Genomic DNA, 20,493 nt, shown 5'->3' with positions numbered 1-20,493 from the left:
GGATATACATACATAAGTTCATTAAACTTTGTGTGTAAAAATGGATATCCATTTTCCAAATTTATTCGTCCCTCAATTTTTTAGCGTGTAACTATTGAACCTGAGTTTTGCGATGCAAATAGTGTACATCCAATATCAAATAATTATACACTTAATCAATCCAAAGTTAATTAAGATAACAAAATCCATGACGTTTACACTTAACCTGTCCATAAAAAGGCGTTCAATTCCCTCGTTCATTCGTCACTATTATCTCCGCATTTAATAACTTCACACGTTTACCAATTAAATAAATAAAATGTCCAATTTTACTCTATTTTGCTCTATTTTTTCCGTGTTCCTCATTCTCGCCAAGTTTGATCAGACCTTAGCCACGTCATTGCTTCGTGGTCGCCAAGACAACCAAGATCCGCTCCGTTATGTAAGAACAACCTCAAACTGGGAGCAATTAGATCATGAGGGAAGAGTTCTGCTGGGTTGGACCGTGAACACGGACGAGGGAACGATTACCTTCGAAGTAGAAGCGGAAACTCATGGTTACGTGGGAATTGGCATTTCGCCGACCGGAAGTATGACCGGGGCGGATATTTTCATCGCGGGGGTGCATGATAATGGAAGTTCGTACTCTTCCGTAAGTCAATAAAAATATGCTGCCAAAAATTTATATGGACAATTAATCTTTGGGGCAATTCACGCAGTCATTTGTAACTCATAAAATCTGTAAGTTTTGAAAAATGATTTTACAAAGTTTATCAAAATAAAAAGACCTCCTGGATCTGAGTACATACATATATTTACAAAAACTTTGAAGCTAAATTTTCCTTAGAAATATTTGTAAAGTTTGGAAAACTCCGCAAGTTTAGACAATTTACAGACTTTACAATGTTAGAAAGGAACACGTGAATTGGTTCTTTGCGTAATGAAATCGCATCATAATTTGTTCGAAATAAATTGATTCATGTAATTTAACCAACCATTAACCATTTTTATAGCTATTTTCAAAATAAATATGAATATTTTTCGAAATTTCAGGACAATTATGCCACCGGATTTTCGAAACCAATCCAAGACACGCACTCCGACTGGGTGCTCCATGAGGCAAGAGAGTTCAAAGGGCTTCTCTACAATCGTACGTACCTCAAATTTTCTCGACTTCTGAACACCTGTGATGATCAAGATTATCCAATCGGGGTAATAAAATAGCGTAAATTTTATAAATTCTAAATATGTATGTATGTACGTGGATTCATGTTTCATGTAAATACTTATGTTATTAACCCTCAAAAATAATTTATTTAGATGGACACAACCAGATTAATTTGGGCCCTGGGTACCTCGGATGAGATCGAATATCACACTTCTAGCAGTAGGGGAACCAAATCCGTAAATTTATTGGGAGCTCCCATGCCGGAAGTGGACTTAACAAAGTATGTACTGATACACATATTTGCATATTATTTGGGAAAAAAACTTCAAAATTAATTGTACAAATTTTTACACTGATGTATGCAGAACGACCGAGTGGAAGATGACGTTGGATATGGAGATGCCACAAAACGATACCTCTTACTGGTGCAGTTTCCATAAGGGACCCCAACTCGCGGGGAAGCATCACATCGTGGCGGTAAATTTAAATTTAAATTTTAAGCCAAAAGTGAAATTTAATTTACCTATGTAAATATTACTTCTTTAGTTTGACGCCTTTGTCCCTACCCTCTCCGCACTTGCGCATACGCATCATTTTGTTCTCTACAACTGCTACAATCCCCTAAATTCCACCCCTGTTGGCGATTACTTGAGAAATTACACAGTTGACACTGGCTTCAAAGGGGATCACTGCTACGTACCGTATGATCAAGATGCGCCTGCCGATAATCAGATGGCGTTTTTAACCTTCTTTTGCCAGGAATATTTATACGTTTGGGCTAAAGGAGGAAAGGTGAGACATTTAAATACACACCTATCATTCGTTCAAAAATAAGTAGAGACAAAGAAATCTGAGAGGTTATCTGGCAGATTAATAGACTCTCAGATGTTAACCTTTTGAAAAAATTAAGGCTTAATTTTGTCGCTATATTTTTTGAACGAACAGTAGAAATATGAAAGACAAATTTTGATGGGCTAAACTCAGTAAAAAATTGACGGGGATTTTATAAAAAAAATGTCTAATTACGTTTTTATGCACATCTAGAAAATGACCTTCCCCCCGAATACGGGGTATCCAATCGGCGAAGAGGAAGAAACTGATCGCGAATATTTCTACATGTTAGAGGTTCACTACGACAATCCCGACGAAATTGCTGGTTTAAGATTTGAAACTGGAGTCTCTTTCTACTATACGAATGAAATACGGTATGTAAAAACCGAAGTCAATTAGCAGTTTCATTAAGTCATAGGCATCCAAATAAAATTCAATCTTGTCTAAAACATGTTTTGGAAAATCAAAACAATCGAAAAAATCGCTTTCACTAAAAGTTGTAACACCTTGTCAAAATCGGATAAGATCAAAATTTATTTAGCTAAAATCGGATAAATCTAAAACCGATTTTCCAAAGTCTTCCAATTTCGGATAATCCATTAATTTTTTCTCAGACGAATCTATTATTTTACAGTGAACATGACGCCGGCCTTCTTATGGTAGGTCATCAGGTCAACCAAGCTCTCACCGTGCCCCCGAACACGACCAGTTTTGTCACCGTGGGCCACTGTGCGTCTTCCTGTACGCAAGAAAAACTTCCGCAAGATGGCATCAAAGTCTTCAACTCGCTACTGCACTCCCATCTGTCGGGCAGGAAGTTGAAGCTTCGTCATTTCAGGGGGACCGAGGAACTCCCCTGGCTCGACTACGATGACCACTACGATTTCGACTTTCAGCAAAATAAACACTTAAACAGCGAGATCGTCGTGTTTCCAGGGGATCACATGACTTATGGTGAGAACCAAATTACCTACATTTAGTCGTTGAGCAACTAAAGGAGACGAGTGACTTAAATTTGCGTAACTTGATAGATTTTTAAACATGGAATAGATGCATCATTTCTATATACAAAAATCTGCGAGGATCATTCGTCTCCGTTTTGGTTCCTAAACAAGTTTTGCTTGACACCTTTTGATTTCCGATGTACAGTAGAAAGATTAAATTTTGCAATGGGTCGATTTATGCGAATTAGTCTACATATTTAGTGCTAATTCGTAAATTTTATTTTGCACAGAATGTACCTACGACTCCTCCTGGCGAAAGGGTCAGGTCGTCATTGGGGATTTGTCGACCAGGGACGAAATGTGCGAGGCCTTCATGTGGTACTATCCCAAGATTAACGTGGACATTTGCTCGTCAAGCTATAACGTCGAACAAAGCTTGGCGGACTTGGGAATCACGAATTACACGTAGTAAGTAAATTTTTCATAAAGTTTTCACGTGCACGATTGTAACGTAATCAATCAAACATCTTAAACTTGCCAAAGTAGATTTCCGCCAAGTCAATAAGTGACCTCAAATACATACTATTTTTTGCAATATTTTGCGAAAAATAACACACGTTTACTCTAACTAACCAAGATTTTGAATGTACAGAATCAATTTACTCAAATCATATTGTAAAGTTACACAGTTTTTAAAACGGAGAAATAATTTTGCAAAATTTGTTCAAGTTAATTTCTTCCTGCCGAACTTATCGTAAAAATTTTCTTGGCCAATCTAACTATAAATATTCCTAAATTTAGTGTCGATAAGGTCGGGCAACCTGACATTTACATTATCGAGCCCGCCAATTTGCGAGGGGATTATGAAGACTCTCTCGCTAACAAGTTTGTCTGGACGGAAGAGTTCAAGCGGGAAATGGAAAATAAGCGAAGAAACAGTTTACATGATGGACAATGCTTCGGATTAAAGGATATGGAAGCACCAGCCGAGTTCAGGGTGGGTTACCCCGAGATAAGCAAGATTTACGAACCGGAAGATATTTGCCAATCGTATGTTCCACCCACCACACCATCTGGAACAGGAAGAAATACAATTTTCTATCCCACCATTATTCTGCTTTTAATATGTGGCTTATCCTAAAATGCGCAAGTCGTTTGTAAGCTAACTACTTATATAAATGCACAAAGAAAACGTCCTCAGAAATATATCGTTAATAGATGGAATAAAAGCTTGATTTTGTCACAAAATACACATTTTATTTATTTATCCGAATTTTGTTTTTATCCATGTTTATGTAATCAATATAAATTTCGTTCTTACTTTAGAGGTAATATTCCCTTCTTTCCACATTCCCTCACCGAGCAAATTCCTTTCATTTCACGTACATATATACGTGACTTGGCTCTCTGTATGAGAGTCAGGATCGGAGGTCAGGATCGGAGTCAGGATCGGAGGTTTGAGAAAGCTATGAAAATTTTGTAAGATATTTAATATGTTTAAGATACTTCAATAGAAGAAAAACGTGTTAACGACTTAATTATTAAGTAGCGTCAGCTACTTATTGTGATCGTTTTGTCCGTCCGTCTGTCCGTCTGTCCGTCCGTCCGTCTGTAAGCAGGATATCTCCAGAACGAGTCAACATAATCAAACCCTGTTTTCGCCATTGTGCTTCTAATTTTTAGTTCTCGGTCGAGTTCGAAAATGGGGTCAGTCTGACCACACCCCACAGCGCCAGGGGGTGTGGTCCAAAATTAAATTCACTTTAATTATCATATGGGGTATCATTTGAAAGGAAATTTCGCCGCGAATTCGAAGACGTTAATATTTTTGACCTTATGACCTTGGCGACGAGGTCAGAGGTCAAAAAATGCATAATTGTCATATGGGGTGTCATTTTTAAGGAAATTTGACCGTGGTTTTGGAGACGCTGATATTTTTGACCTCATGACCTTGCGGACGAGGTCAAGGGTCAACATAATATATAATTGTCATACGGGGTGTCATTTTAAAGGAAATTTTACAACGATTTTGGGGACGTTAATATTTTTGACCTCATGACCTTGAGGACGGGGTCAAGGGTCACAAATAAATAATTGTCGGATACGGTGACACTTTAAAGGAAATTTCGATCGGTCTGACGCTACTTTTTTACATTCGTTTGTAAGGGTTTATTTTAATCGTCAATCGAATCATTTGCATTACTACCGAATCTAATAAATACAACTACATATTTGTGAAATGTATGTATACATACATTTCCAGGTATCACTATGAACTATTCACACTGAACTGAGTTCTTATAACCTCTGTATTTAAAGCAAAGATAATGGATATTTGATTTAAAGCATTGGTTATTTTGGTCCGTTTAATCACCATTTTTCCTTCAGTTTTACACCTGGTAGCTGTAATTTAAAAAGGCAACCTTTGTCATACCATGCAACCCACCACTCGTGTCATTTAACATTAACATTATTCCTCATGAGCACTGGGACTACTGAAGTGACCAAAATAAAACTAGATAATTTATCACGCATTTTAACACCCAAACTTACTCATTTAACACTGTGTTAACCAAGTCGGATATATATTTGCACATTAAACAGTCGCCGTTTGGACAATTAAAAACATAAACACATACTCACAGTGGCCAGATGGTTTGGACCTAGGAATGAATTGGGAATTCCCTGAGTTGTCAGAAATGTTCGAATTCGAATTTGATACGAATTATGCTCAGCGTCCCGTCGCGCATGACCTCGACGCGAATGTGAATCCTGAGGTGAGGAATTATCTAAATTTAGAAGATGGACGCTAATTTTATTTTTTACCTATCTTAAAAACTCTGGTTTAGAATCACAGCAATATTTCGGAAACCCCTATTTCTACCTTACCCGCCAACATGAAAGCAATCCACGCCACCAGTTGCGACAATAGTGACCAGGTTTGCTCCTCCACTACAAATTTACCCAACGATGTTGAAACCATCCACAGCACGGGGGAACCACCCCGTTTCCCATGCACGATTCCCGGTTGTGAGAAAACCTACAAAAACAAGAGACATATTTCGCTGCACGTGAAAACTGACCATGTCGAGAATCCGGTCCGATTTCGGTGCACCCTTTGCGAGAAAGAATTCAAAACGATGTCAAATCTTGGGAATCACAGATCCACCCATGCGAACGTGAAACCGTTTAAGTGTGCCACTTGTGGGGGGAATTTCGCCCAAAAATCTGTCTTGATCCGTCATGAGGTAAATATTTATCAGGGAATAAATATCCCAAAAGGTTCTGGTTTCATTTTTTAATTGAGAGACTTTTACAAGCATAGCAAAGTAGGAATCTCTCTGGGACGGAGAAATTCAGACGATGGCCTCTTTTAGTATGCACTTAGTTCACAAAGCGGGAAATTTTCCGTCCCGCACAGATTTTTACTTTACAATAGCTGCATACTCCTTTACAGACGACACACTTGGATAAATCTAGCCGGGAGATCTTCAAGTGTCACCTTTGTCCTGTAACTTCCTTCCGGAACTGTAACTTACAACGCCACATCGAAGTTGTGCACGAAAATCGGAGAGCTTATTCGTGCTCATATTGCGAAAAAAAGTTGGCGAGTGTTCGCGGTTTAAAGCGTCACGTGGAGGCGAGACACTCGGAAAACAAAGAGGTTCATTCCTGCGATAAATGCGAGTACAAAGCCCACTTGAAGCATGATTTAGCACAACACGTGAGAAATCACCATATTGCGAATACTTTCGATTGTGACTTGGAAGTTTCGCGAATTTGATTTGTTAGTCCATCACTACTGGCGAAATCATGGAAAAGGAACATTTAAGTTGACATCTTTTGATTTATAATTAGGATATTTTCAAGCGAAGTTTGTTTGCCACGTATGAATTTTTGTTAGTTTAAAGGTTAGAGCTACCGCCCTACAGTTCACTTGCTGCAGGCTAAACAATGTAGCCCAGAACATTGGCTGCATATTATCAGATACATTTTATTTATGTTCAAGTTTTTTTTATTTGATGACGACCTACGGTCGAACGTTGTAGGTATGTTCCAGAACTCTGATAGATCACAGAAATCTCTAAACATTCTTATCTATTGTTATATATTTCTAGATTTTCAAATAGGCAATGTTTTACATAGATATCGTTTTTTAACTAAATACATAATATACATAATATACAATTAATTCAACTAGGATAATAAATATGTTTAGTTTTAATTTTATCTGGAAAGTATTTGCATACATATGCAAATAGTTCTCCAATTTTTTTTAGCCTTTGACTTCACCTTTTTCTAAGCTGCTGTGCCAATAAAAACAATAATTTGTTTTTCGACGGACATTGGCGAATCATCTTATGCATACATTTATGAAAATACATACATGTAGCCACTATGTACACATTTATTTGAACATTCACATAAAAATCGTTATATCTCAATGGACATGAATTGACACCATGCATATCTCCACAACCAATATATGCTTAACAGTGCATGGTACGGAGGCCGGCGAAAACCATAATTACCCCAGTCGTTGCCAGTGACAAAGACTTTTAACTTTCGATGACTGCAGCGTCCGCAGATGGCGCGCAGCTGCACAACAGCAAATTCGATTGAGATGCAACACGAGTCGAGTCAAAACGCGAGCTTTTCTCTGCCTCTCCTAACACATGCTATATAACTCTGCCGTGATTTTTACAAAAAAATACAATCCTCGACCAATTTTGAAGATATTTTGATGTTCAACATCTTAAATTGTTCACAAGAGGATGCACTACAATTTTGTTAGACGGTTTGTTAGATTTTTGTTTCTAATAATTTCTACACCAATGCAAAGTTTAAACTTGTAGTGGAACTTGATGGAAACAAGATTCCAACAAATCGTCTAAGGCAATTGTAGTGCATCCTCTCGTGAACAATTTGAGATATTGAACATCAAAATATCTTCAAAATTGGTCGAGAATTGTATTTTTTTGTAAAAATCACAGTAGAATTATTTAACATGTGTTAGGATAGGAAGAGAGGAGCTCGAGTTATTGATTCTACTCGCCATAAGAGGTCGCTGGTGGTGGGGGTTATTTGCGGTTAAACATATTTTTGTACAATGTATTCATGCCTGCACATACGAAATACACATGTGTTTATCCATCCATCCATAAAAGGTATTCCATAGGACATATTCATGTGGAAATGTTCATCTAATAAACAAAGTTTTGCGTAATTCTTTACTAGCTTTACCAGTTTGATGTTCTACCGCGATGGAATTACAATGTTGCGATAGATTATTTAAAAAAGTAATCATACGATTGTAATCAAAACAGTTCAAGAAATGCAGCGAATCTAATAAATAAGTACGACTGCAGTTCGTGACGCACATTTCCAGGTATCATCATGCATAAACTTTTCCACATTTCTCTGCTCTGACTCTTTGCAACCTTTCTAAGTATTTAGAGCAAAGATAGCGTATATTTAAGCATTGACTATTTCGGTATAAAGGATTTTAATAACCACTTTTCTTTCAGTTGTACCCATTGTGGCTGTAATTTAAAAAAATCAACCTTTTTTCATACCACTCACGCAACCCGCCACTCATTCAATTTAACACACATTCTTCCTCTGTCCACTGCCACGACTCAAGTGACCAAAATACAACCAGTAACGCATTTTAACACACTTACTTATTTATTCAAAACTTTGTTAACAAACTCGGAATTATATTTTCAGACTAAACTCTCGCCGTTAAGGTTTTGACAAGAAAATACGTACTTACACACAGAATCCAGATGGACTTTAGTTGGGTTCATCCTGGGAGGAATCTAGAAGATCCAAAGTGCCCAGAAACGGTCGAATCTGATACGAATTGTGGTCATCGTCACGTCACGCACGACCCCGACACGAAGATGGAATGTGAGGTGAGCAATTAAATTTAGAAGATTGACGCTAATTTTATATTTACTTATCTTATAAACCTCTCGTTTAGATTTGCAGCAAAAGCCCGTCTACCTTATCCGATCACGTGAAGACATTCCACACCAACGGGGAAGAACAAAGTTGCGACCAGGCGTCTTTCTCAACTACAAATTTACCGAACGATCTTAAGGCCGTCCACAGCACGGTGGAACAATCTACTTTTCCCGACGGTAAAAAATCCTACCTGAGCAAGGAGGAGATTTATTCCTGCGACAAATGCGAGTACAAAAGCCACGCGAAGTGTATTTTAGCGCTACACGTGAGACTTAAACATATTGCGAATCCTTCTGCGGCAGGAGGCTTGGCGAATTTTACCGTTTAATTCGTCACTACGGGAAAATGCATAGCATGGAAGAGTAACACTTAAATAAGTAAGTTTTCGCTGGTCACATGTTGGTATCTTTTAATGTATATTGAAGAAATTTTTAAGCGTTTGTTTACCTTGAAAGATGCATTTTTTATGTTAGTGTAAATCTTTTGACTTTTATAATTCCTTGGACAGAACAATGTTACTGGCTGAAGAAAAAACAATTTATTTAGCTCACGACATATTTTCAGACATATATTTGTAAATTTTCAACTTTTTCGTTCGATGACGACCTACTATTTGCGTATGTTTTCTAACTCTTATAGGTCACACTTGTTCAATACAGTTTTATCTATTGTAGCATATTTCTAGGTTTTCATATATTTAAATAGTTATTAATTTTTACGTTACATATTGCTCGAAAAGTGAATAAATCTTTTAGATATTTTTTCAGAGGTACATGTATTTATTTAGTAAATATTTTGACGTTTTTGTCGTAAATATTAGATACATATTTCAGCGATTTTTCATAAATATGTGGATATCTGCCCTCTGTAATTAGGAATAAAATAGGCAAGCCGTCTTAAAGTCCACCAATCACATAAACCCATTTACTGAAATAGTCTTCAATTGTAAATTTGAATTCGAATTAATACGTACTACAATTACCTGTACAAAAATTTTTGGAAAATCTAAGATTACACCTTGTGCGTCACCCTGATGTCAGTAAGCAACACGAATAAGTTCAAATTGTGGGAATCAGCTTTCAGTTTAATTTTCTACAGCGGTGGAGTTACAATGTTACGATGGATACACGGTTAAAAATCTGGTAGTCACATACTTCGTACTGGAATTGATTTGGTAACAGCTTCCTGCCGGACTGGTAGTACATATGTAGTTTGTTCTTGAATGGCAAATTTTTCATTACCACACCATTACGAAACAGGAATGCATGTTATTACCGTGCCGATAGTGTCGCATTTGTACTTTGGTCAGTAGCGATCTAAAACAAGTTTGCTATGGGTGTACCATTAGAAAGCCATTTTACAACAAATGCAGTGAATCTAATATATAAATATGTAGATACATCTGCAGTTCGTGACACACATTTCCAGGTACACTCACCGGAACAATTATTTGGCAGAAGAAACGACGTGAGTTAAAACGCACATTCCTCGAAAAGTTCAAGAGATTTTTGGGAAAGTTTTTTTGCAATTAGTAGATCAACTTACTGGTAATGTCATACCATAAATTCATTTTCGAAAAAAAATCCTGAGTGGGGTTAACCAAGATTTTCCCACGAGCAGTTAAAATCAATCCCGGAACAATTATTTGGCATTTTCGTGTATTGAACGAAAAAATAGTTATTTCGAGTTGGTAAGCAATTTTTAAATTTTAAATAGCTAGAATATGTTTTTTGCTTCATTTCTACGCAATTCCGACATTTAACAGATAGCTCCAACGAAGCCGAAGAGAGAGTCATTGGACCACATTACCATTAAATCCTTTGTATGGGATGATACCAGCAGACCAAAATTTCAAAACTGCACAAAATACATCCAACAATAGTGTAGTATACAATTGCATAATCTTAATCCACCAGGTTGATTTAAATAAGCTCGGAAGAGACCAAGAGCCATTATTTCCCTCGACGGAGGCGTGTGCCATTGTCAAGAACATCATGCTCAACCCGAAAGTTTCAATTTCGCATATCGAAACTCAACATGGAAATCAAACTGACACCTCAGCTGATCAGAAAAACCTGATGAGACTGACCGATAAAAATTTTCCGAACTAGGAAGAAGCCCCCCATGTCAAACGGTAAAATCATCATATGGCGTGCGTTTGCTATGGGGCCCATCAACAGAGACCAAAATTTTTGGGACCCGGTTTTATCGTCTAATGAGAGTAAATACAACTATTTAGTAACGCCGGTCCATAAAACCGGGTCCCAGAAATTTTGGACACTGTTGACGGGCCCCATAGCCAATGCTATTTAAAATTTAAAAATTGCTTACCAACTCGAAATAACTATTTTTTCGTTCGATACACGAAAATGCCAAATAATTGTTCCGGGATTGATTTTAACTGCTGGTGGGAAAATCTTGGTTTACCCCACTGAAATTTTTTTTTTCGAAATTGGTATTTTGGTATGTCATTTCTTTATCTACTAATCACAAAAATAATCACCCAAAAATCTCTTGAACTTTTCTCGGAATATGCATTTCAGTACAGGTCGTTCTTTCTGCCAAGTAATTGTTCCGGTGAGTGTATGTATCATGCATAATAAACTTTTCCATACTGCACTGACTCCTTGTAACCTCGATTTAAAGCAAAGATCGCGTACATTTGATGCAAAGCATAGGTTATTTTTGTCCAAAAGGTTTACTACATAATCATTTTTTCTCCAGTTGCACACTTCCAGCCATAGATCGGATATTTTGCGTACTCCGGCCTCCGGCCGGCCATGCGTACTCCGGCCTCCAGAAAAAGTCGCGTACTCCGGCCTCCGGAGGCCGGAGTACGTACTCCAAGCCCGGAATTCTCCTATCTATGCGATCGGAAATTTTGCGTACTCCGGCCTCCGGCCGGCCATGCGTACTCCGGCCTCCGGCTGGCCACGTGTACTCCGGCCTCCGCGTACTCCGGCCTCCAGAAAAAACTGCGTACTCGGCCTCCGGAGGCCGGAGTACGTACTCCAAGCCCGGAGTACTCCGATCTATGCTTTCAGCCAGTGGTTGTTATTTTAAGAAGTCAACCTTTGGACACAACGCAACCTACCACTCATTTAAGTTTTACACACATTCTTCCTCTGGGCACTGCAACGACTCAAGTGACCAAAATAAAACTACTAATGTGATACCCATTTTACCACACTTACCTATTTATTCAACACTTTGTTGACAAACTCGGAAATAAATTTACAGATTAAACTCTAGCCGTTTGTACTGAAAGTTTTGGACGAGGAAATATCTACATACTCACACCAAGAATCCAGATGGACTTTAATTTGTATCCTGGGATGAATCGAGAACATCCAAAGGGCCCAGAAACGTTCGAGGATGATACGAATTGTGACCAGCGTCCCGTCATCACGCATGACCCCTACACGAAGGTGCCATGTGAGGTAAGGAATTAAATTTAGAAGATGGACGCTAATTTTACTTCACTTATCTTCACTTATCTTACATACAAACCTCTCGTTTAGATTTGCAACAAAAGCCCTCATGCGATCACACGATGACATTCTATACCAACGGGGAGCAACCACGTTGCGACATTTGCCACCAGGCGTCTTTTTTAACTACAAATTTACCGAACGATATCAAAGCCGTCCACAGCACGGGGGAACGACCCCGTTTCCCATGTACGTTCTCCGGCTGCAAAAAATCCTACCTGAGCAAATACCAAGTTACGGAACACCATAAAATTGAGCATTCGAAGAATCCGGTCCGATTCCCGTGCTCCGTTTGCGGGAAACAGTTCAAAAGGATGTCAGATCTTAGAAAACACAATTTCACCCATACGAACGCGAAGCCTCATAAGCATACCCCGGACAAATATTTTTTTATCCTACCCTACTCGTGTTGAGCTCAACATGAGTAGGGTAGGATAAAAAAATATTTTTCCGCGGTATGCTCATAAGTGTGCCACTTGTGGGAGAAGTTTCGCGCAGGTGGGAAGCATGAAACGCCACGAGGTAAATAAATATTTTATCCGGGAATAAATTGTCAAAAATTGATAAAATGGTAAAAATCGGTAAAATGATCAGATGTGAAAAATTAATATAACGGTAAAAATCGGCAAAAAGTGGTAAATAATGAGAAGTACAAAATTTTGACACCCCTGATGCGAGCTACTAAAAAAACAAATATGTACAACAAAATTTGGCAAATCTAAGATTACACCTCGTGCGTCACCCTTTCGCTAATAAGTTGAATTGTGGGAATGGGCTTTAACAGTTTGACTTTCTATCGTGATGGAACAATGTTACGATGGATTAGAAAAGCTTTCCAATCACACACATTTCCAGGTATCACTGTAAACTTTTCCACACTGCAGTGACTGCTTGGAACCTTTCTATTCAAAGTAAAGATAGTGTACGTATATTTTATCTAATGCATTGGTTATTTTGGTTCAAAGCATTTTACTAACCATCTTTCCTTCAGTTGTACATATGTATGGTTGATGTCATTTAAAAAAGACAACCTTTTCATACCATGCAACACACTTCTCATTTTATCAGCATTTAACATGCATTCTTCCTCTGAGAACTGAGACTGAAGTGACCAAAATAAAACCACTAATGTGAAACCCATTTTAAAACACTGACCTATTTATTCAACACTTTGTTAACAAGCTCGGAAATAAATTTACAGATTAAACACTTTGTGTAGTCAAAGGTTTGGACAAGCAAATCCATACTCACACCCAGAATCCAGATGGACTATAATTGGACTCATCCTGGGACGAATCGAGAAGATCCAAAGGGCCCATTAACGTTCGAGGCTGATACGAATTGTGACCAGCGTCCCGTGATCACGCATGACCCCTACACGAAGATGCCATGTGAGGTAAGGAATTAAATTTATAAGATGGACGCTAATTTTATCTTCACTTATCTTATAAATCTCTCGTTTAGATTTGCAACAAAAGCCCGTCTACCTTATCCGATCACGTGAAGACCTTCCACACCAACGAGGAGCAACAAAGTTGCGACCAGGCGTCTTTCTCAACTACAAATTTACAGAACGATACTAAAGCCGTCCACAGCACGGGAGAACGATTCCGTTTTCCATGTACGTTCCTCGGTTGCAATAAATCCTACCTGAGCAAATACCAAGTTACGAGACACAAAAAAATTCAGCATTCAGTAAATCCTGCCCGATATCCGTGCACCGTTTGCGGGAAGAAGTTCAAAAGGATGTCACATCTTAGAACACACAATCTAACCCACACGAAAGAGAAGCCTCATAAGTGTACCACTTGTGGGAGGAGTTTCGCGCAGGTGGGAAGCATGAAACGCCACGAGGTAAATAATTATTTTATACGGGAATAAATGACTCAAGTTTTGGTTTGATTTTTAAATAAGACACTTTTTATTACACGTAAGGCTTATAGTGGGCAGTCTCTTAACTATTTAAAAATCAAATCATGCCGCCGCATTTTATTTCCAGTGGACACACTTGGAAAAATCGAGCCGAGAGATCTTCAAGTGCAACCTTTGTCCTGAAACTACCTCCCGGAAACATAGCTTACATAGCTTAAAATACCACATCCGAGTTGCGCATGGAAAGGGGAAGAATTATCCGTGCTCATATTGCGAAAAAAAGTGGGCGAGCGTTCAAGGTTTGAAGCGTCACGTGGAAGCGAGACACTCCGATTACAAAAGGTATCACCACTGCGACAAATGCGAGTATAAAAGCCACGTGAAGTTTTATTTAGAGCGACATGTGAGAATTAAACATATTGCGAATCCTTCTGCGGCAGGAAGTTTGGCGAATTTAACCGTTTAGTCCGCCACTATAGGAAAATGCATACCATGGAACGGTAACATTTAAGTTTTAGTTGGTCACATGTTGATATCTTTTAATTTATGATTAAGATATTTTCAAGCGAATTTTTTCCCCCTGAAAGATGTATTTTATATTAGTTCAAAAATTCTGATTTTTAGAATTCCTTGGCCAGAACAATGTTACCCTCTGAATAAAAAACAATTTATTTAGCTCACGACATATCAGATATATATTTGTTAATTTTCAATTTTTTCATTTGATGACGACCTACTATCAAAATATGTATGTGCGTATGTTTTCTAACTCTTATATGTCACAGATATTTCAATACAGTTTTACCTATGATTACATGTTTCTAAGTTTTCATATATTTAAACAGTTATTAATTTTTACGCTACATATTGCTCGAAAAGTGAATAAATGTTTTAGATATGTTTTCAGAGGTTCATGTATTTAGTAATTATTTTGACGTTTTTGTCGTAAATATTAGATGCATATTTTAGCGATTTTTTGTGGATATCTGCCCACTGTAACCAGGAATAAAATTGGAAAGCCGGCTTAAAGTCCACCATTCACATAAACCCATTTACTGTCCCTGATGTCAATAAGCAATCACAAATAAGTTTGTGGGAATGAGCTTTCACAGTTTAATTTTCTACATTGATGGAGTTACAGTGTTACGATGGATACAATGTTAAAAATCTGGTAGAGTCATTGATTGAGTAGAGTATTGATGGTAGAGTATTGATTTGGTAATAGCTTCTGGCCGGACTGGTAGTACATATTTAGTTAGTTCTTGAGTGGTAAATTTTTCATTACCAAAACATTACGAAACAGGAATGTACATATGTTACTACCGTGCCGGTAGTGTCACATACGTACTCTAGTGATCTGTTTAATACAAGTTTGCTATGGGTGTACCATTAGAGAGCCATTTTACAAAAAAAATGCAGCGAATCTAATATGTAAATACATCTGCAATTCGTGACACGCATTTCCAGGTATGTATCATTTATAATAAACTTTTCCACACTGGACTGACTCCTTGTAACCTTTCTATTTAAAGCAAAGATAAATAGTCTACATATATTTGATTTAAAGTGTTGATTATTTTGGTCCAAAGGAGTTTAATAACCATTTTTCCCTCAGTTTTACATCTGGCCACTGTAATTAAAAAAAGGCAACCTTTTCATACCACGCAACCCACCACTCATTTTATTAAGGGGTGAAAGCCCTTTATAAGATCGTTATGTCCGTCTGTCTGTCCGTCCGTCCGTCCGTCCGTCCGTCTGTCTGTCCGTAGCTCCGATAACTTTTGAACGAAAAGACATAGACACTTGAAATTTTGAACGTAAACTCCTAACGTCAATAGAGAGGACGAGTTCGAAGATGGGCACTGTAGGTCACACCCATCAAGGTCAAAAGGTCATGAAATGTCATTTAAAGGTCAAATTGCATACATGCATCAATTTGAATTGAAATACGGATAACACACTTCTTTCACCCCTTGGTTACATTCGTTGTGACGGTTTATTTAACACACATTCTTCCTCTGAGAACTGCCACGACTGAAGTGCCCAAAATAAAACAATTTAACACACTTATTTCACAAATTGTTACTCGGAAACATATATTTGCAGATTAAACTTGCTGTTTGTACTCAAAGTTGTGGACAAGTAAATATCTGCATACTCACTTTCAGAATCAAGATGGATTTTAAGCCCGAGGTGACTGGAGAATATCCCAAGAGTTTAAAATCGTTAACAACAAACGCGAACCTTCCCACAGATCTCGCCACGCAGGATCCCGACGCGAAGGTGAAATGCCAGGTGAGGAATTAAATTTAGAAAATGGACGCTTATTTCATTCTTACTTATCTTAGAAACCTCTTGTTTAGATTTGCAGTAAAACACCGTCTACCTCATGCGATCACGTGAAGACATTCCAAACCAACGGGGAACAACAAAGTTGCGACCAGGCGTCTTTCTCAACTACAAATATACCAAACGATATTAAAGCCGTCCACAGCACGGAGCAAGGACCCCGTTTCACATGTACGATTTCCGGCTGCGAAAAATCCTACCTGAGCAAATACAAAGTCACAAGACACCAAAAAATTGAGCATTCGGAGAATCCAGTCCGATTTACGTGCACCGTTTGCAGGAAAGAGTTCAAAACGATGTCACATCTTGGGCGACACAGTTACACCCATACAAACGAGAAGCCATTTAAGTGTGCCACTTGTGGGAGAAGTTTCACGGGCAGGAGAACCATGCAACGTCACAAGGTAAATAAATGTTTTCTCTAGGAATAAATGACCCAAGAAGTTGTGGTTTGATTTTTTAATAAGAGATTTATAACACAAAAAGCTTACATATTATATAGCGGGTTGTTTGTTTTTTTAAAAAATCAAAGCAAGCCGATGCATTTTATTTACAGACGACACACTTGGAAAAAGCGAGCCGGAAGAGTTTCAAGTGCAACCTTTGTCGTAAAACTTTCAACTGGAAACAAAACTTAAAATACCACATCCGAGTTAAGCATGAAAATGAGAAGAATTATCTGTGCCCACATTGCGGAAAAAAGTCGGCGAGCGTTCAAGAATTGGAGCGTCACGTGGAAGCGAGACACTCAGATTTTGAAAAAATTTACTACTGCGACAAATGCGAGTACAAAAGCCACACGAAGTATAATTTAGAGCAACACGTGAGAACTAATAAACATATTGCGATTCCTTCTGCGACAGGAAGTTTTGCGAATTTAACCAATTAACCCGTCACTACGGGAAAATGCATACCATGGAACAGAAACATTTAAGTTGTCATTGGTCACATGTTGGTATCTTTTAATTTATGATTAAGATATTTTCAAGTAAAACGTGTTTTCCTCGAAGGATGTACTTTTTTTATATTAGTTCAAAACTTCTGATTTTGATAATCCTTTGAACAGCATAATGTTTCTCGCTGAAGGAAAAACAATTTATTTAGCTCACGATATATTATCAGTTGATGTACTATTTGTTAATTTTCAACTTTTTCATTTGATGACGACCTACTATCAAACTATGCGCGTACATATATTATCTAACTCTTATACATAGGTCACAAATATTTCAGTACAGTTTTACTTATTGTTTCTAAGTTTCCATACAGTTAAATAGTTTTTAATGTTTACGCTACAAATTTGTGGAAAGGTCAATAAATCTTTTATATATTTTTTTAGAGGTACACGTATTTAGTAGATCTTTTAACGTTTTTTTGTAAATATTAGATACATATTTTAGCGATTTTTGGTGCATACATTCATTCACGGTTACTTCCTAAGTACTTACAGCGTACCAAAATTTGGTACCGTACAGATAAACCTCCTAAGAGGATAAAAAAGGGTGACTTCATAATTTCAAATCCACAGATATGGCATATTTTTTATGGAAATTCAAAAATCTAAAATCCAATTGCCAAAACTTACCCCATTTGACATGGACACCGTCCACTGCACTTCGTGACGTACATATCCAGTTATCACTATAAACTTTTCCCCACTGTTCTCACTCCTTGTTACCTTTCTATTTAAAGTAAAGATAGCATATATTTGATTTAAAGCATTGACTATTTTAGCCCAAAGGAGATTAATAACCACTTTTCTTTCAGTTGAACCCATGGTGGCTGTACTTTAAAAAGACCAACCTTTTCATACCACGCAACCCACCGCTCATTCAATTTAAAACGCATTCTTCCTCTGAGCCCTGCCACGACTGAAGTGACCAAAATAAAACCACTAATGTGAAATCCATTTTACTACACTTATTTAAAAAAGAAAAAATAATAATACCTACGTAATTAACACTTTGTTAATAACTCGGAAATATATTTGCAGATTAAGATCTTCCCGTTTGAACTCAAAGTTTTGGACCAGGAAATATCTACATACTCACAATCAGAATCAAGATGGATTTTAAGCCCGAGATGAATCGAGAACGCCCCAAATGCTCAAAAACGGTCGAACCCGGTGCTCAGCGTCCCGTCACGCATGACCCCGACACGAACGTGCCATGTGAGGTGAGGGATTACATTTATAATATGTAGGCTAATTTTATTTTTACTTATCTTATAAACCTCTCATTTAGATTTGCAGCAAAAGCCCGTCTACCTCATGCGATCACGTGAAGACATTCCACACCAACGGGGAACAACAAAGTAGCGACGTTTCCCACCAGATGTGTTCCTCCACCACAAATTTACCGAAGGATACTAAAGCCGTCCACAGCACGGGGGAACGACCCCCGACCCCGGAACGACCCCCGACCCCGGAACGACCTCGTTTCCCATGTACGTCCCCCGGTTGTAAAAAATCCTACCTGAGCAAACACGAAGTTACAAGACACAAAAAAATTCATCATTCGGATAATCCGGTCAGATTTCCGTGCACCGATTGCAGAAAAGAATTCAAAACGATATCAGATCTTACGAAACACAGTTCCACCCATACGAACGAGAAGCCCTTTAAGTGTACCACTTGTGGAAGGAGTTTCTCCCAGATGGGAAACATGCAACGTCACGAGGTAAATAAATATTTTATCTGGGAATAAATGACTCAAGAAGTTCTGGTTTTAATTTTTAAATTAGAGATTTATAACACAAAAAGCTTATTGCGGACTGTTTCTTTTTAAAAAAATCAAATCATGCCGCTGCATATTTCTTTGCAGACGACACACTTGGAAAAATCGAGCCGGGAAAGTTTCGACTGCAACCTTTGTCCTTCTACTTTCACCCGGAAACATAACTTACAACGCCACATCCGCATTACGCATGGAAAGCAGAGGAAGTATCCGTGCTCATATTGCGGAAAAAAGTGGGCGAACTCTCAAGGTTTGCAGCGACACGTAGAAGCGATGCACCCCAAAGGCAACGAGCTTCAGGCCTGCGAAAAATGCGAGTACAAAACCCACGCGAAGTATAATTTAGAGCAACATGTGAGAGCTAAACATACTGCGAATTCTTCTGCGGCAGGAAGTTTGGCGAATTTTACCGTTTAATCCGTCACTTAGGGAAAATGCATACCATGGAACAGTAACATTTAAATTTTAGTTGGTCACATGTTGCTATCTTTTAATTTATGATTAAGATATTTTCAAGCGAAATTTGTTTTCTGTGAAAGATGCATTTTTTTATATTAGTTCAAAACTCTGATTTTTATAATCCCCTAGATAGCACAATGTTATTTGTTGAAGGCAAAACAATTGATGTATTTAGCTCGCGACATATTACCAGATATTTATGTATTTGCAACCTTTCACAATATTTTTATCATTGATGAGTGGATGGAAAGATGTCATAAACTACTTGGATATATATATTTCTTACATACTGTTTTAAATTTTTTCATTTGATGACGACCTACTCTATCAAAATATGTGCGCATGTTTTCTAACTCTTATACATAGGTCACAAATATTTCAATACAATTTTACCTATTGTTACATATTTCTAGATTTTTATACATTTATTAATAGTTATTAATGTTTACGCTACGTATCTATTACTTGAAAAGCGAATAAATCTTTTGAATATTTCTTCAGAATCAAATACATGTACTTCGTAAATATTTTGACGTTTTGTCGTAAACATTAAATTGTTGACCTGGGGAAGGAAGTTTTCATACATTTAAATAGTTATCTATCTTATAAGCTGGAAATGTCTGTCCGGGACGGAAGTGAAAGTAAATTTTCCGCAACGGAAGTGAAAGTAGAGAAAGTCGAGTTTCGAATGGCGC

At 37.8% G+C, this 20,493-nt stretch overlaps 6 protein-coding genes across 11 annotated transcripts; all 6 read left to right on the top strand.

Moving 5' to 3' along the window:
- The first annotated feature begins 254 nt into the window (after positions 1 to 254).
- LOC110857195 (DBH-like monooxygenase protein 2 homolog) lies at positions 255 to 4,174 on the top strand. Its single transcript, XM_022105803.2, has 9 exons — positions 255 to 631; positions 1,033 to 1,191; positions 1,300 to 1,427; positions 1,513 to 1,624; positions 1,694 to 1,939; positions 2,192 to 2,352; positions 2,613 to 2,932; positions 3,213 to 3,390; positions 3,724 to 4,174. The coding sequence occupies exons 1-9, from the start codon at positions 299 to 301 to the stop codon at positions 4,061 to 4,063; spliced, it is 1,977 nt and encodes a 658-aa protein (XP_021961495.1). The 5' UTR covers positions 255 to 298; the 3' UTR covers positions 4,064 to 4,174.
- Positions 4,175 to 5,377: 1,203 nt separating this feature from the next.
- On the top strand, positions 5,378 to 7,152 carry LOC110857297 (oocyte zinc finger protein XlCOF28). The gene is made up of 3 exons (XM_022105914.2): positions 5,378 to 5,699; positions 5,772 to 6,170; positions 6,380 to 7,152. The coding sequence occupies exons 1-3, from the start codon at positions 5,592 to 5,594 to the stop codon at positions 6,704 to 6,706; spliced, it is 834 nt and encodes a 277-aa protein (XP_021961606.1). The 5' UTR covers positions 5,378 to 5,591; the 3' UTR covers positions 6,707 to 7,152.
- Positions 7,153 to 8,503: 1,351 nt separating this feature from the next.
- Positions 8,504 to 9,664, top strand: LOC110857203 (RE1-silencing transcription factor). Of its 3 annotated transcripts, none has more exons than XM_022105814.2 (3): positions 8,504 to 8,565; positions 8,653 to 8,840; positions 8,909 to 9,664. In XM_022105814.2, exons 2-3 carry the CDS (start codon positions 8,712 to 8,714, stop codon positions 9,218 to 9,220), a joined length of 441 nt encoding a protein of 146 aa, XP_021961506.1. In that variant the 5' UTR covers positions 8,504 to 8,565; positions 8,653 to 8,711; the 3' UTR covers positions 9,221 to 9,664. The 3 variants fall into 3 exon arrangements, with proteins under 3 accessions (XP_021961506.1, XP_021961504.1, XP_021961505.1); XM_022105812.2 differs by having other exon boundaries at positions 8,504 to 8,583; XM_022105813.2 differs by having other exon boundaries at positions 8,534 to 8,840.
- A 2,340-nt stretch (positions 9,665 to 12,004) lies between these two features.
- Positions 12,005 to 15,162, top strand: LOC110857202 (zinc finger protein 431). 3 transcript variants are annotated; one of them, XM_022105811.2, is made up of 5 exons: positions 12,005 to 12,332; positions 12,414 to 12,905; positions 13,585 to 13,779; positions 13,848 to 14,237; positions 14,383 to 15,162. In XM_022105811.2, the coding sequence occupies exons 3-5, from the start codon at positions 13,648 to 13,650 to the stop codon at positions 14,719 to 14,721; spliced, it is 861 nt and encodes a 286-aa protein (XP_021961503.1). In that variant the 5' UTR covers positions 12,005 to 12,332; positions 12,414 to 12,905; positions 13,585 to 13,647; the 3' UTR covers positions 14,722 to 15,162. The 3 variants fall into 3 exon arrangements, with proteins under 3 accessions (XP_021961503.1, XP_035713712.1, XP_035713711.1); XM_035857818.1 differs by lacking the exons at positions 12,005 to 12,332; positions 12,414 to 12,905 and having other exon boundaries at positions 13,451 to 13,779; positions 14,383 to 14,755; positions 14,880 to 15,162; XM_035857819.1 differs by lacking the exons at positions 12,005 to 12,332; positions 12,414 to 12,905 and having other exon boundaries at positions 13,448 to 13,779; positions 14,319 to 14,586.
- Positions 15,163 to 16,275: 1,113 nt separating this feature from the next.
- On the top strand, positions 16,276 to 17,908 carry LOC118438075 (zinc finger protein 708-like). The gene is made up of 3 exons (XM_035857820.1): positions 16,276 to 16,550; positions 16,619 to 17,008; positions 17,161 to 17,908. Exons 1-3 carry the CDS (start codon positions 16,431 to 16,433, stop codon positions 17,491 to 17,493), a joined length of 843 nt encoding a protein of 280 aa, XP_035713713.1. The 5' UTR covers positions 16,276 to 16,430; the 3' UTR covers positions 17,494 to 17,908.
- Positions 17,909 to 18,443: 535 nt separating this feature from the next.
- LOC110857313 (zinc finger protein 629) lies at positions 18,444 to 20,306 on the top strand. 2 transcript variants are annotated; one of them, XM_035857817.1, is made up of 4 exons: positions 18,444 to 18,503; positions 18,598 to 18,779; positions 18,848 to 19,282; positions 19,427 to 20,306. In XM_035857817.1, exons 2-4 carry the CDS (start codon positions 18,669 to 18,671, stop codon positions 19,754 to 19,756), a joined length of 876 nt encoding a protein of 291 aa, XP_035713710.1. In that variant the 5' UTR covers positions 18,444 to 18,503; positions 18,598 to 18,668; the 3' UTR covers positions 19,757 to 20,306. The 2 variants fall into 2 exon arrangements, with proteins under 2 accessions (XP_035713710.1, XP_021961618.1); XM_022105926.2 differs by having other exon boundaries at positions 18,466 to 18,779.
- Positions 20,307 to 20,493: the final 187 nt, after the last annotated feature.

This window comes from Folsomia candida, unplaced genomic scaffold (genome assembly GCF_002217175.1).
Source record: "Folsomia candida strain VU population unplaced genomic scaffold, ASM221717v1 Fcan01_Sc018, whole genome shotgun sequence".
Taxonomy (NCBI): Eukaryota; Metazoa; Arthropoda; class Collembola; order Entomobryomorpha; family Isotomidae; genus Folsomia; species Folsomia candida.
The sequence above is the reverse complement of the archived record's forward strand: the minus strand, read 5'-3'. Positions and strand labels throughout refer to the sequence as shown.

What these genes read in the sequence shown, in the direction of transcription:
- LOC118438075 (XM_035857820.1), top strand. Translation starts at nt 16,431, where the DNA reads ATGGATTTTAAGCCCGAGGTGACTGGAGAATATCCCAAGAGTTTAAAA. An exon ending in ACGCGAAGGTGAAATGCCAG is followed by an intron (nt 16,551 to 16,618) that starts GTGAGGAATTAA and finishes CCTCTTGTTTAG; the next exon opens with ATTTGCAGTAAAACACCGTC. An exon ending in GAACCATGCAACGTCACAAG is followed by an intron (nt 17,009 to 17,160) that starts GTAAATAAATGT and finishes TTTTATTTACAG; the next exon opens with ACGACACACTTGGAAAAAGC.
- LOC110857297 (XM_022105914.2), top strand. Translation starts at nt 5,592, where the DNA reads ATGAATTGGGAATTCCCTGAGTTGTCAGAAATGTTCGAATTCGAATTT. An exon ending in ACGCGAATGTGAATCCTGAG is followed by an intron (nt 5,700 to 5,771) that starts GTGAGGAATTAT and finishes ACTCTGGTTTAG; the next exon opens with AATCACAGCAATATTTCGGA. An exon ending in CTGTCTTGATCCGTCATGAG is followed by an intron (nt 6,171 to 6,379) that starts GTAAATATTTAT and finishes ACTCCTTTACAG; the next exon opens with ACGACACACTTGGATAAATC.
- LOC110857202 (XM_022105811.2), top strand. Translation starts at nt 13,648, where the DNA reads ATGGACTATAATTGGACTCATCCTGGGACGAATCGAGAAGATCCAAAG. An exon ending in ACACGAAGATGCCATGTGAG is followed by an intron (nt 13,780 to 13,847) that starts GTAAGGAATTAA and finishes TCTCTCGTTTAG; the next exon opens with ATTTGCAACAAAAGCCCGTC. An exon ending in GAAGCATGAAACGCCACGAG is followed by an intron (nt 14,238 to 14,382) that starts GTAAATAATTAT and finishes TTTTATTTCCAG; the next exon opens with TGGACACACTTGGAAAAATC.
- LOC110857203 (XM_022105814.2), top strand. Translation starts at nt 8,712, where the DNA reads ATGGACTTTAGTTGGGTTCATCCTGGGAGGAATCTAGAAGATCCAAAG. An exon ending in ACACGAAGATGGAATGTGAG is followed by an intron (nt 8,841 to 8,908) that starts GTGAGCAATTAA and finishes CCTCTCGTTTAG; the next exon opens with ATTTGCAGCAAAAGCCCGTC.
- LOC110857313 (XM_035857817.1), top strand. Translation starts at nt 18,669, where the DNA reads ATGGATTTTAAGCCCGAGATGAATCGAGAACGCCCCAAATGCTCAAAA. An exon ending in ACACGAACGTGCCATGTGAG is followed by an intron (nt 18,780 to 18,847) that starts GTGAGGGATTAC and finishes CCTCTCATTTAG; the next exon opens with ATTTGCAGCAAAAGCCCGTC. An exon ending in GAAACATGCAACGTCACGAG is followed by an intron (nt 19,283 to 19,426) that starts GTAAATAAATAT and finishes ATTTCTTTGCAG; the next exon opens with ACGACACACTTGGAAAAATC.
- LOC110857195 (XM_022105803.2), top strand. Translation starts at nt 299, where the DNA reads ATGTCCAATTTTACTCTATTTTGCTCTATTTTTTCCGTGTTCCTCATT. An exon ending in TACTATACGAATGAAATACG is followed by an intron (nt 2,353 to 2,612) that starts GTATGTAAAAAC and finishes ATTATTTTACAG; the next exon opens with TGAACATGACGCCGGCCTTC. An exon ending in GGAATCACGAATTACACGTA is followed by an intron (nt 3,391 to 3,723) that starts GTAAGTAAATTT and finishes TCCTAAATTTAG; the next exon opens with TGTCGATAAGGTCGGGCAAC.